The sequence below is a fragment of the Barbus barbus genome (assembly GCF_936440315.1).
Source record: "Barbus barbus genome assembly, chromosome: 36".
Classification (NCBI taxonomy): domain Eukaryota; kingdom Metazoa; phylum Chordata; class Actinopteri; order Cypriniformes; family Cyprinidae; genus Barbus; species Barbus barbus.
Window position 1 is genome coordinate 27,559,463 of NC_136714.1, and position 14,643 is coordinate 27,574,105.

The following is a 14,643-nucleotide window of genomic DNA, read 5'->3' on the forward strand; positions in this document are numbered from 1 at the left end:
TGGTTAAATAAAATCTTAGTGATCAAAAATCATGTCTAATTAATTCACATTATAAAACTTACACCATTTAACAACTATTTATTTAAAAATTTTTTTTATAAAAATCATATATTTACTTCCATTTCGTTCAGTTTTCCCAGATTCAGTTTTATTGGTTAAATTAAATTTAAATAACTTAAAAAAATTCTCAAATTCCAAGTTTTCTGTTATAATTTTTCTGGATTCCATTTTAACGATTAAGTAAATTTTAGCATGTCTAATAATTTTAAATGATAAATTACTTGAACAGTTTAATAATTAATTAAAAAGTTTTCAGTTATTCAGTGTAATTTTCTGGATTTATGATTTAATCCAAACTTATTATCAAAAACGATGGTTAATAAATGAAGGCAAACAAAGTGTGTAAAGAGGTTTACAATTAAAATATGCAAGTATATTCCTCAAAGTATAACATTTGAATTATTTTCTCATTATTATTATCACACTAAGTAGTACTGTACAATACAAATATATTTCTGTCATAATTTCTTCAAGTTTTATTTTGATGGGTTGTGCTGAAGATCTCTGAGTTTCTGATGGTCATTTTTCCCAAATGTACCGGTGGATCTCTCTGGGGATAAAGTTCACTTTTGATTTACTCATCTAAAATACGCCAAATTCCCTGAGATTCGGTGTTGTACAGTAAAAAAATGTGCGTCTCACTTGGACAGCTGCTTCTCGGCGCCGGCGCAGAGCTCCAGCAGACCCATGAGAACGGCCGACACGTCCATATACGGCTCCCACACCGTGAAGCCGCGGCCAATCAGATCGATGGCTGTGCGCCGGATGGTGCTGTGGGCTGGCAGCTTGGGGCTGGGCGGCTGGAGGAGGAGGAACGTCAGGGCTTTACCTGAGAGACAGAGACGGACGGTTATTCATATCCATATTGACCAGAGCTGTTATCAGGACCGTCTGCAGGTGGAAATATTGATGCTCAGCTAATAAAGCATCAGTCACTACACACATCAACATAATGTCACATGCATCTGAACACGCTATTTGAGTGTCAAAATCTAAATCCCAAAATAATCAAACGTAAAAGATAAGCTTTTTTCTTACTTTTGTACACAGAATCGTGCACAAAGAACAAATCTAACAAGGAAATCAGTAAGTTAAGTAAATAAAAATAAAGAAAGCTAATTTTAATACCATTTAAATAAAACCATTTTTTATTAAAAAATATGTAAAAAAAAAAAAACTGTTTATAAATATTAGAATATTTATAGATATTATATTATATCTAAAAAGCAAATGTGGAAAAATACATATTTTTTATTTAGATGCTGGGATCTGGAAATGACAAGCCAAACCTTAAGAAAACCTTAAGATAAATGTTTAATAGTTTTGCACAAAAAAATATAGAAACTGTATGGTGTAAAAAGAAGAAATCCTTCTGATTTGCCACTATTTCTTGGTCACAAATAAAACACATTAATTACAGTAAGAGTAAATCAGTACGTCAAAAAAAAAAAAAGTTAAAATAGTTAAATAGCCAGAATAATTAAATACTTGTGTGTGTGTGTGTGTGTGTGTGTGTATATATATATATATATATAAATGTGGAAAAAATAGTTTTCTTTATCAATTTATTATCTGGAAATGACAACCCAAATATGAAGTTTACTAGAAAACCTTAAAATGAAGGTTACATTTAAATAATAATAATAATAAAACAGTATGGTGTAAAAAGAGGAAATTAATTAATTAATTAATTAAACATTAATTCCAGTATCCCAGTATTTTTGATTTTGTAATTCTTAAATCACTAACCAACTAATGAGCAAAACATGGAGTTAAGTAAATAATAAATAATCAAAAAAAAAAAAAAAGGAAAAAATATACATATAAAATGACCTAATAAATATTTAAAAAAATATTTTTACAATTACAAAAAAAATGCAGTTTTATTTTGTTTTGTTTTTCCATTTAGGGGCTGGGATCTGGAAAAGATGAGGCAAGCCAAGGTTAAGTTTAGCAGAAAACCTTAAAAATGCTCTCTTTTCAACAGAAGTCATTGAACTGAGGTCACATGGTGTTGAACACAAACCCCAAAGTGGTCGGTGTGTGTCTGAATGTGTCTGTCCGTCAGCGGAGCTCTAACGAGGGGCTCCTTCACTCCGCTGCAGGCCTCTATTAGTGCACAACAGCCGCACATGCTGTCTCCATGGCAACGGTCAATATGTGTGGGAGGGTGAGGGGGGAGAGGTCAGAACATGTGACCCGACACGCGCACACACACACACACACACAAAATCTGTGGCATATCAACTGATCTGATCAATGTTTATGTTGTTTGTTATAGATCAGCTGCTTAATAATCACACACACAATGATCGTCTGGATTTATCGGCGTTTGCTCACGAGCTTGTGGTCACGGCAACAGGTCGCCAGGTAATTACCGTGGCAACAGAGAACAATGAGGTGAGCTAACTGATGCAGACGGATTCCAGCCGAAGCTTTCTGCAGAAACTGACTTCAGCCGTCTGTGTGTGAGAGAGAGAGTGTGTGTGTGTGTGTGTGTGTGTGTGTGTGTGAGAGAGAGTGTGTGTGTGAGTGTAAGTGTGTTCAGATGTGAGCTGGATTTCATAAAGCGCTTCCAACTTCTGATTCACTTTTATGTGTACCAATAAATAACTAAAATAAAGCTGAAATAAAATGTAATATAAATATCAGATGAAAACATAAAAACCAACAGCAATTCAAACAGCAAACAGGTAAGGGGGAAAAAGGTGAGAACATTACGCGGATCGGGGGCATGCTCCACACAGAATTTTTATTTTTTATATCTGCTTAACATGCTCATTTGCATATTTTTTATTACCTTATATGTCCAAAACTGTAATTTGTCATCTTGTTGCAACTTTTTACAAAAATCAAGATTGAACATTTGGTCCTAATCCCATGTTATAAAAGATGAAGTGCTATGCAGGCTATTTAAGACAATATCAGTCGATTAGACGGCAATGATGACCTAAATACAAAACGTTTGCTCTCTCTCTCTTCACCGTTCCCACATCTCAGACCTCAAATACATAAAATATTACCCTTTTGAGACAGCTTTTGAAGTAAAGAGTAAAGAAAATACCATACAAAACATATTGAAACAACCAGCTCTTTATTAACCCCCCCCAATAATAAAAACTCTCACTGAATCTAAGCAAATCTCATAGGTGACCTATTTTGATCTTAAATAAGTGAGCTGTCACTGAAAGGTGAGGAGTTTGCATCTATGAATAGAAAGTTCAAAAAACAGCATTTATTTGAAATAGCAATCATTGTAACATTATAAATGTCTTTAATGTCACTTTTGATCAATTTAATGCATCCTTGCTGAATGAAAGTATACATTTCTTAACTTCTAGAAGCTTCTAGAATCTTTGCCATTTCTGTTTTTGATGACATTGGAGCTGAAACCAAGTCACCCCAGTGTTTCTGTAGGAACAATAACTGCTCTAAAGGTCTGTAAGGTCAGCTTGCAGAGAGAGAGAAGTGTGTGTGTGTGTGTGTGTGTGTGTGTGTGTGTGTGTGTGTGTGTTTGTGTTGGTCAGCACTGATCTGAACTCCGGCTGTCTCCGTGTGACCGGACGCGTCTGGCCTGTCGTTTCAGACGTATCAAACCTCCTGTGCCGTGAAGCACAGCACATCCTCCAGCGCTCTGGGATTCGCTGCTTTGTTCCGGAGCGCAGCGCCGAGGTTTAAGAGCAGTGCGGTTTGTACTCTAATCCGGCCTTTGATTCCCAACACCGCGGCACAAATCCATCGGCGTGGAAGTGAGAGATGTGAAACTTTAACCTTAAACACTCGACTGAAGAGCTGCTCTTAAAGTCTCTGAATAAACTCAGAGCATTAAATCTCCTGACAAGCTTTAGTCAGGATTACTTGATTAAAATGCATTCAACTAATTAAGCTCAGGAAACCACTCAAGAACATTTTCAGGTTATATTTAACAAAAAAACTTAAAAATAAAATCAGTTTGAAAAATTTGTAATTTTTTTTATTATTATTAAATTATATTATATATTTACATTTTTTCATGGTGATATTTTCACAAACATTATTCTAATGTAATATGATTGTATATTAATATAATAAATATATATTAAAACTGCTGTACAGAGTGTAATTTATGTTTAAGCTGAATAAAATCTTTGTAATACAGCATTATTTGCAGTTAAATATATATTTTAATTATTTATTAAATTTAAAATTTTTGCATGGTTTTAAAATGAAAGATTTTCCTTTTAATTCTAATAAAAAATTTCATCTATATAAAAATATTCATATTAGTGCTGTCAATCGATTAAAAAAACGAATTAATCACACATTTTTTCTTAAATTAATTGCGATGAATCCCACCTAAAATTAAAGTTTTTAAATATAGGGATACTTTTATATTGCAATAATTGCAATAATGTTCAAACAACATGTAAAGAGAATTTTGCATCCGATGACCCCTTTAAAGCAGCTTTAATCGCCTTTTTGGTAACTTCACGACTCAACTGACCACGACACTGATTGCACGTAGTTTATATCGTGCTTTGATATGAAAAGATACAGGGTGCATGCGATTAAAGAGCATGCGCTGCGAGCACAGTACCGTTTTCCTCGCTCGTTTGACTCGTGCTGGTGAAGTGGAGTGTGTGTCTGAAACGTCTCCCGTTTGATGTGATCGTAAAGACATTATGCGACTAAATAAATGCACTTCTGTTGTGCAGCTGCGAGTGGGGTGGCAACCCTAGCCCCACCCCTGCGTTAATGGCGTTAAATATTTTCAATACATTAAACTGAAAAAAAATTAATCGCCTGCGTTAACGCACTAATTTTGACAGCACTAATATATATATATCAGAGGTTGCATTAGACTTTAATATTGTCCGTTAAAAATTACCCATCATTTTAAGACGGGCATATAGGCTTATGCATTTATTTATTTATGAAGAGACTGCATCACTTTTCATGTTCAACACACACCGCAGTGACAGTGGAAGACCATAAAAACAACTAAATATGCTAGTGCTGGGTAAAAAAACAACAAAAAAAACTATTTCTCTATTTTAACAGATTCTTATTTTTATGAACAAATATAGTTTCTTAACTCCCAATCGATACTGTTTTCATTTGGTGAATGCACAGTAGGCAATAGGCTAAGCTTTGTGCGTTCTTACTTTTGCTATGAAATACAGTCTCAGATTTCAAATTCTGTCCATTTTATTCGGAAATTCAAGCAACAAAAACCGTTTTGGCGCTCTTTAATGTGGCGTGATAGTAAAGTGAATCGCTTGATCTGAGGTGTCTACAGCGATCTAATACTCCTGTCTAATACTCTAATACTAATCTAATACTCCTGTGCGTAATCAAAGGCATAGCAAAAGACTTTTATTTTTGTTCTGAGACGATCACGCGCTCTGCTGCCTCACTGGAGCACACTCGCCACCAACTGGACAGGTCTAGGAATTACAGTCATAAATTACAATACATCACCCTCAGTGTAATCTGCCAAAGTGACGGACGGCCTTCACATTTTTCCGTCACTGTATATATATATATATATATATATATGTGTGCAACATTTTAGAAATATTAATTGCAAAGTGACTATTGTATTGATTCCAATTAAAGCTCATGTAAATATAATAAAATCATTAAATTAAAGCAATATTTGCACTGTAATTTTTAAATTGCACTCACATAAAAATAGTTTAGTAGTTAAAAGGAAATGTTTTAATGATTGTGGTGATTCAACATTGACTGATGAGTGACGACGTCGACATAATTGGTGACTTAAAGTGTGTGGAGGGATGTAATTGCTTCACACACCGAGGAAGGCTTGGTAGCCGAAACGCTTGTGTCTTTTCCCCATTGGTGATGTTCGTCAAATAAAACGCAAAAAGAAGACTGTTCTCGTGAGTGCAGATCATAATTCATAATTAAAAAAAAATTTAAAATTCTTAATTCTATTTAAAAAAAGAAATTAAATGGAAACAAGTAAAAATTATATTTATATTTGGGATAAGCATTTATTTATCATAATAGTTGTACCAAGTTTATTTAGGTTTAATTTATGCTTATTTAAATTTAATAAAATCATTACATTACAGCAATATTGGCACTGTAATAATATAACAGCATAATTACAGTAATGAGCCTGTAATGAAAATGAGAATAACTATAAAAAAACATATTAGATTATGGTAATGCGAATTTATAAAATCTGAGCAGAATGAATCTGTGTAATTTATTCATAAAACGATCATTAAGTAAATTAACACATTCAATACAATGCGATCATTTTCGCAAGGATGACTTAATAATTTACATTATTTTTAAATTAGCTGAACCTGCCCTTAAACGTCTATTTACACGTCCTGTTTAAATAGGTGGCACTTGGTCAGAATGAGCTGTAATGGACCAGCTGGACGCAGAGACATCGATCTACACCTCACTTCCTGTCTGGACAGGAAGAAGACAGCCAAATCACCTGCAAATTTATTGTCCCGTTTTTTGGGCCGGCAGAATGTGTTGAGTCCATTTTTCAGAGCGCACATCTTTGTTTAAGACTTGACTTGGTTTAAATGGATGAATTAATATTGACAAAACATCAGCCAGGCTAATGAGTGCTTAGTTAAAGCAATAAACATGCCACATTAGAGGATGGGCCACAGGAAGCTAATTAGAGAGCGACGAGAGAGAGAGAGAGAGGGGCGGGGGGGCTTTAAACCATTATCTCCAACACCCACAAGCGTTTTACTGGAAACTGTCTCACACACACACAGCGATACAGAATGACTTGCACAGTCATATATGATGTTCATTTCCAATGGCCTTATTACTGCAGGACCCTCCTGTCTCTCTCTCTGTGTGTCCATCCGTCTGTATCTGTTTCTTTGCTGTCTGTCTGTCTCTCCGTCTGCCTGTCCATGTTTGTCTATTTGTCTGTCCGTACGTCTTTTTGTTCATCTGTCTATGTGTCTGTCCATCTGTCTGTCTGTCAATTTCAGTCTATCTTGTCTGTCTGTGTGTCTTTCTGTTCATATGTCCATCTGTGTAGACAGACATCTGTCCATCGGTCTGTTCGTCTGTCTGTGTGTCTGTCTGTCCGTCCATCTGTGTGTCTGTCTGTCCGTCCGTGTGTCTGTCTGTCTGTCCATCTGTCTCTGTGTCCGTCCATCTGTGTATGTCTGTCTGTGAGTCCATCTGTCTTTCTGTCCATCTGTCTGTGTCTGTCTTTGTCCATCCATCTGTGTGTCTGTCTGTGTATCTCTCTATCTATATGACTGTCTGTCTGTCTCTCCTTCTCTCTGTCTGTCTGTCTCTGGCCTCTGTTGCAGTCAAATCGAAAGTAAAGTTAAAGTTAAAAAGAGAGGCTACAGATAGAGATAGAGAGAGAAACAAAGAGCGTCTAAACAGGGAATGCCTTCAGCACACTGGATTTACAGCAACACACACATCATTACTGTGACATCACTTCCTGTCACTGCAGCGCTGAGCTCGCTTCCTATACAATGTGTGTGTTCACTTTTACAATACTGCAATACTGTTAGTAATGATGATAAAACTGTGCTTGGAAAATATGCAATATTCTGTATTGCCTTTACCAACAGATACTGGTGGATATTGATTCACCGGCAATTATGGGCAATAACCAAAAAGATTGCCATTATTATATGTGATATTTGATATGCTGAGTTTAGAATATATTAAATTTATAAATTATGTATATAGGGTTATTATAGTTAGCTAAAACTAAAACCATAACTTTAGTAACTAATTTTAACTGAATTAACCCAAATTCTTATTACTGTAATGCTAATATATATATATATATATATATATGTTTGTCACACTTTAATGTTTCAGATCATCAAACAAATTTAAATATTAATCAAAGATATCAAGTAAACACAACATGTGGTTTTTGAATGAAGTTTTTTATTATGAAGGGAAAACAAAATCCAAACCCACATGGCCCTGTGTGAAAAAGTGCTTGCCCCCCCCCCCATTAAAACAACTGTGGTTTATCACACCTGAGTTCAGTTTCTCTATCCACACCCAGGTCTGAAACATTAAAGCATTTGTTTGATGATCTGAAACATTAAAGTGTGACAAACATGCAGGGGGGCAAAGGGGGCCAACACTTTTTCCTACCATATATATATATATATATATATAATTTATACTGAGTTTAATCAAGTGTGGGAAAAACAAATAACTGATATTAGTATCTAGTAGTGATATCAGCTCAATATGTTAAAATGTGCAATTTTGTGTTAAAATTGCCCCCCCGACATTCACATTACAAACAATACCCACAATAACACACTCAAACGCACACACACTCAACACGGAGGGACGTTACGAGCTCTCTGCTGCCCCTGGGTACAGACTAATTGAAAGAGTGTATCACACACACACACACAGAGACAGAGGCCTGGGCTTTAAAATGAAAAGAGCTTGAAAACAAGAGTGTGAGAGAGATTTCTGATGTGTGTGTGTGTGTGTTGTTTTCCTAGCTGACCTTGTCACTGCCCTCAGGCAAACAGCTTTGTTTCTTTATAAAGGTAAAGTACGACTCATGTGTCCACTTTGAGCTCAAACACACACACACACACACACACACACACACACGGGTTCAGATTCTCCTAAAGGTCTCACAGATGCTTTGACATTCAAATTGACCTTGAAGACAGAAAACACTCCAAACACACACACACACACGCACACACAGTGCCTATAGCATAATACTCATACTAACCAAGTGCAGTTAGACAATATTCCAGTGCACTGAACCATTCACTTCCCAGAATGCACTATAAAAATCAGCTGCACACTAAATTCACGTAACAAAGATTTTTACAGATAATAAAAAAATATTGCAAAGACAAAAGTAAAGTCTGAAAATGAAAAACCAGCAGTAAAAAAAAATTTATGAAAAAAAAAGAATATTTGAACAAGCAACACGCCGAGAATCTTCCCATGTAATGACACGCAATGATAAGCCTTTCTAAACCTGTCGTCCAACAAGAGAACATTATAACTTGTTTTTACTTCACAACATTAGTCGAGTGTTTGAAATAACTTCCTTTTGTGAGCTGATGTGGCTTCTTATAACAGAATAAAGCAGAAAATATATTCTATGCCATAAAATAAAGGCTATGTTGAATAGAAATGGCTTCTAAATATACTTGATATAAGTGGTTGACTTTTTTTCTAGGCTTGATTGTGTTTATGGGGTGCAGTCTAACGTGTTAATGCTTTTTGAATTATTTTTCACATAATTGACCTTTATTCTACACTGCTCTGTCCCTTCTCTTTTGGACGCTCTGATGATTTCCTGGTTTTATGAAGCCCCTCCCTCAAAAACACGCGATGGGCTCAGATTGGGTAGCTGGCTCAGTGTGTAGTGATTCGCTAAACCGCTGAGTACAGTCTAGTGCAGTCAACAGATACGCTGTTATTTGTGAATGCTATATTTTATCTTAGCTTTTAATTACAGTTGAGCTGATGATGAGAATAAGAGAGAGAGATGCAAAGCAGAGTGCAAGGAACAGGATTAAAAACCGCTGCTTTAGAACAATGATTTTGAAACTTGAGAATGCATTAGAATCATTAGAAGACAGAATCGTGATTCATATATGAATACATTTTTTCACTCATGCACCCCTAGTTATGACGGCATGGCAAAAACTCTTCCTCTTCTCTAAAGCAGCGCAACATGGCTTCGCTACCCTTTGTTGCGTGTTCCTGGGGGGCGGGGTTTATGTAAATTTCAGGGTTTGTGATGTCACGAACCTGGGAAGTAGCTCATTGTAGTCCCTACGAGCCATTTTTGTAGGCATTAATGGTGCACTATGTAATATTGACAGCTATCCCGAAACGCACATTTCAGAGTCGAATTACTGGCTATAGCAGGATTTTTCAGAGAAACAGCTATGTAAACATAACATGTTTCCTAAATATCTACAAACATATGTTATTTTTTGGCTTAAGAAGAGTCAAAAACTTACATACAGCACCTTTAAAGTGCCACAATTTTAAAAAGAACTTTCAACATTGAAACGTTACAGATATTGTTTATGCTCAAGCAGCAACATTACACAATAACTAACGTTAAAAAAAGTGAAATCACAATCAACCACCCCTTTATTTTATCGTTCAAAACGCACGTTTGTGTGTGTGCGCGTGTACTCACAGGTGTGTGTGTGCGCGTGAGTGTACTCACAGTTGTGTGTGTGCGTGTGTGCGTGAGTGTACTCACAGGTGTGTGTGTGCGTGAGTGTACTCATGTGTGCGTGTGTGTGTGTGCGCGTGTACTCACAGGTGTGTGTGTGTGCGTGAGTGTACTCACAGGTGTGTGTGTGAGTGAGTGTACTCACAGGTGTGTGTGTGTGCGCGTGAGTGTACTCACAGGTGTGTGTGTGCGCGTGTGTGCGTGAGTGTACTCACAGGTGTGTGTGTGAGTGCGTGAGTGTACTCACAGGTGTGTGTGTGCGTGCGTGCGTGTACTCACAGGTGTGTGTGTGAGTGCGTGAGTGTACTCACAGGTGTGTGTGTGAGTGCGTGAGTGTACTCACAGGTGTGTGTGTGAGTGTGTGCGTGAGTGTACTCACAGGTGTGTGTGTGAGTGCGTGAGTGTACTCACAGGTGTGTGTGTGCGTGAGTGTACTCACAGGTGTGTGAGTGCGTGAGTGTACTCACAGGTGTGTGTGCGTATGTGTGCGTGCGTGTACTCACAGGTGTGTGTGTGTGAGTGTGTGCGTGAGTGTACTCACAGGTGTGTGTGTGTGTGTGTGTGTGAGTGTGTGCGTGCGTGTACTCACAGGTGTGTGTGTGTGAGTGTGTGCGTGAGTGTACTCACAGGTGTGTGTGTGTGAGTGTGTGCGTGAGTGTACTCACAGGTGTGTCGGGCCAGTGAGTAGTTGGATCCTCCGGTGGTCAGACCGAATCCATCGGGAGCTTGAGTGCTGGTGCGAGCGCGGGAAGGTAGTTTGGGAGGTTCAATCTCTGCACCGAACTCTGCTCCGATCACTCCTAGCAGAACGATGGCCGTCGCCTGCTTCCTCCGCTCCTCGTACGAGTTACAGATCTTCTTCGCATTCGGCGGCAGATTCAACAGACAACCTACAGACACACACACACACACACACACACACACACACAGAGTCACTTAAAAGATACATACACTTCAAAACATAAAACAACATTCACAGTACATGTCTGTAGTCTCTTATTTCTGTTAATGTTCAACTGAAAATTATGTAGAAAGGTATAACAAAAAATAAAAAACAAAATGAATCCACAAGTAATTAAAAAAAATATGTAAATCTTTAAACATAAAAAAGTAAAATAATAGCAAAAAAAGTAATACTATTAAACTGGAAGGACAGAACAAAAATATCTATTACCCAATGGTTCAATCTATTAATAGATACATTAACACTTGAAAAAATGACTGCCTCACTAAGGAACAAAATGAGCACTTTTGGAAAAATCTGGAGCCCTCTTTTAAAGTTCATGGATAAAGGAAATCAAAACATGAATGAATGCATATAATCAAGGTGTGGATAAATTAATATATTAGATGTTTGGTGACCAGTGCTTAATAATTTTGTCCTTTTTTTCTTCTCTCTCTTCTAGTTGCACTCTGCAGTGTCTGTATAGCTGTATATGTGTATCTTATGGTCATACATGTACGTTTGCTTATGTGCATGTTTTGACTTGTATGTATTGTATACAGTCTAAGACTATTAATAATAATAATTAAAAAAAATTCACAAAGAACAAAACATTTAAAATACTAAAAACAACAACAACCAAGTAAATCTTAAAATATTTAAAATAAAGTAAATCCCTTTTCAGGATATACAAATACAATTAAATAAAATAAATCATATAAGCAATTCTTATCCATTTAAATAAATCCTTAACAACAACAAGTTAGTCTAATGGTAAATCCTTAAAAATAATGAAGCAAAATAAAATAAAATTCATATGAAAATAAATCCTGTTTTAGGAAATTATAGTAATATTTCACATCGTTTTGTTGTGGTCAGAAGAATTTTTGACACCTGCCCATAAACATCCATAACTCGTCTGAATTAACACTGCGGCACTCGTGGAGCTTCGGCTTTGTGCTCAGCATCCAGACAGCTCTCTGAATGGAGTGTGTGTGTTAGGGTCATGGTCAGAGCCTTGTGCTGGAGGGACACGTGCTGCACACACACACACACACACACACACACACACAGAGAGGCATAAAGAGAGCCGGAGGGTGTTTGCTTTCGGAAGTGTGGGGTGCGGTTGGATGGGCTTCTTTTGTTACCAAACGTGTGTGTACCGCAGGAGCCCCTCCAACACGGGACACACAATTAGTCACACACACACACACACACACACACACACACACACACACACACACACACACGCCTGAGGCCACAATACAGAGACGTATGATGATGTACAGCACAGATATTACAGTTCACAATCTGCTCACAATGGATAAATGCTTATTTTCATCTGCACTAATGTCAATTAACACAATACAAAGGCTTCTAATATCATCTGGATGAATGTTTGTTTGAAGTAATTATATTATTTTTTTAAGGATTTTACAAGAATTACTTTAGATGTTTACTTTTTATTTGCTTAAATTTTACAACGCATTATATGGATTTATTTATTCATTTAATTCATATTTTGTGAAAAAGAATAGGCTTTCTGTAGGTTTTCATTAAAAATTTGAAATAAAAATGCAGTAAATATTTAGTCAGAAACTACGTCTAACACTGTAAGGTTTAAGAAATGGATCCATCCTGTTAAAGCCCTGATGTACACACAAACATAATAAATAAAATCTAAATATTGAGAACATCTCCTTTAAAGTTGTTCAAATGAAGTCCTTAGCAATGCATATTAATAATCAAAAATGAAGTTTTGATATATTTACGGTAGGAAATGTACAAAATATCTTCATGGAACATGATCTTAATATCCTAATGATTTTTGGCATAAAAGAGAAATGTATAATTTTGATCCATACAATGTATTGTTGGCTATTGCTACAGATATACCTGTGTTACTGATGACTGCTTTTGTGCTGCAGGGTCTCATATTTGATAAATTAATCTGTTTTCTGTTCCTTTCGCGTTTGTGGAGCTGCTTGTACATTGCTATTAAAATTATGATTAATAATAGTAACATGTAAAGAGCCACACAGACTGTAAAATCAAGTGTTAGCCCTTCATTTCATATTAAAAACAAATAAGTAATAAATAACAGCACTCAGACAAAGGACAATCCCAAGTTTCACTTATTGCACCGCAGAACTCAGAGCAGATTCTGTCTTCATTTCTGTCTGTTTATTTCTAAAAAATCATATTATTTCATTTCTTCCGGCCTCACACTAAAAGGTCTAACCTGATTGGCTCCATTAATGTTTTGTGCTCTGAGCACGAGAGGCCACATCTCTACTGATTCAATTTGACCCCGGGCCTCGTCTGATTGGTTCTCAGATGACCTCTGACCTCTCAGGACTAGCAGCACTCAGAAACAAACCAGCAGCTCTCAAAACCTCCACATCATGATCATAGTCAGAGACATTCACCTACTAACTTACACTGACTACAAAAATTAACAAATAAAATTGATTTAAATTATATAAAAAAAATTTAAATATTGTTTTAATATTATAACATATTAAATGTAATATTGTTTTATATTATAATAAATGTTTATATTATTTTGTAATTAAAATATATTATTTGTAAATATAAGTTTACCTTACCGAATTAAATGTTTCATTTCAGAAACTGTAAAAGAAAAAAAAAAACATTTGTTTTTAATGGCAAATTCAATATTCAATAATACAATAAATATAAATAAAATAAGAAAGACAAAGCAAAAGGTAATGCATTTAAAAAAGTCCTTAAAATAAACAACCCAGCTCTAAAATGTATTTTAAATGACAAAAAAATAAATAAATTATATATATGTATATATATATATATATATATATATATATATATATATATATTTTTTTTTTTTTTTTTATATATATTTTAATATTATAAAATTATATTGCATATAAAAATAAATACTTATATTATTTTATTATTATATACTTTATTATTATATAATTATATTAACAACAGCCCATATATAAAAAAAATTATATTATAATTAATATTTATATATATTGATATATTTTTTTATATAAATTGACTTAATTTAAATAATTACTTCATAGCAGAATAAATTAAAACACATTTACATTGTACATTTGTATTTAAAAGTATTGCCATATCTTCATTCATTATTACATGGCAGGTTCAACATTCTACAAACAATTCAATAAATACAGACATTTTATCAAATTCTAGAAGAATTTAGAAGAAAAAAAAGAGAGACTATAAAAGTTTTTTTTTTAATGCAAAAATCGTAAAGGTTTATATAGGTCCTTCTAACAAAGTACTTCAAAGTTTGTTCTGATTAAAAAAAAAAATCTTATGACTTTAATGACTTATGACAATTAAAACGGGGTAAATCATGTTTTATAGACCTAAGTTAGTGCTGCAATATTGAAAAAAGTAAATATATGAAATATAAACC

The 14,643-nt window shown here is 35.1% G+C and overlaps 1 protein-coding gene across 1 annotated transcript in view; it reads right to left on the bottom strand.

Moving 5' to 3' along the window:
* Nucleotides 1-14,643, bottom strand: part of LOC306856016 (WD repeat-containing protein 7-like) — a 102,596-nt gene that overhangs the window by 16,764 nt on the left and 71,189 nt on the right. The window contains exons 21-22 of the mRNA XM_079394974.1: nucleotides 10,933-11,157; nucleotides 703-889 (exon numbers count right to left, since the gene is read on the bottom strand). Of these exons, the coding sequence (XP_079251100.1) occupies nucleotides 703-889; nucleotides 10,933-11,157 (412 nt within the window). The remainder of the gene's footprint in view (nucleotides 1-702; nucleotides 890-10,932; nucleotides 11,158-14,643) is intronic.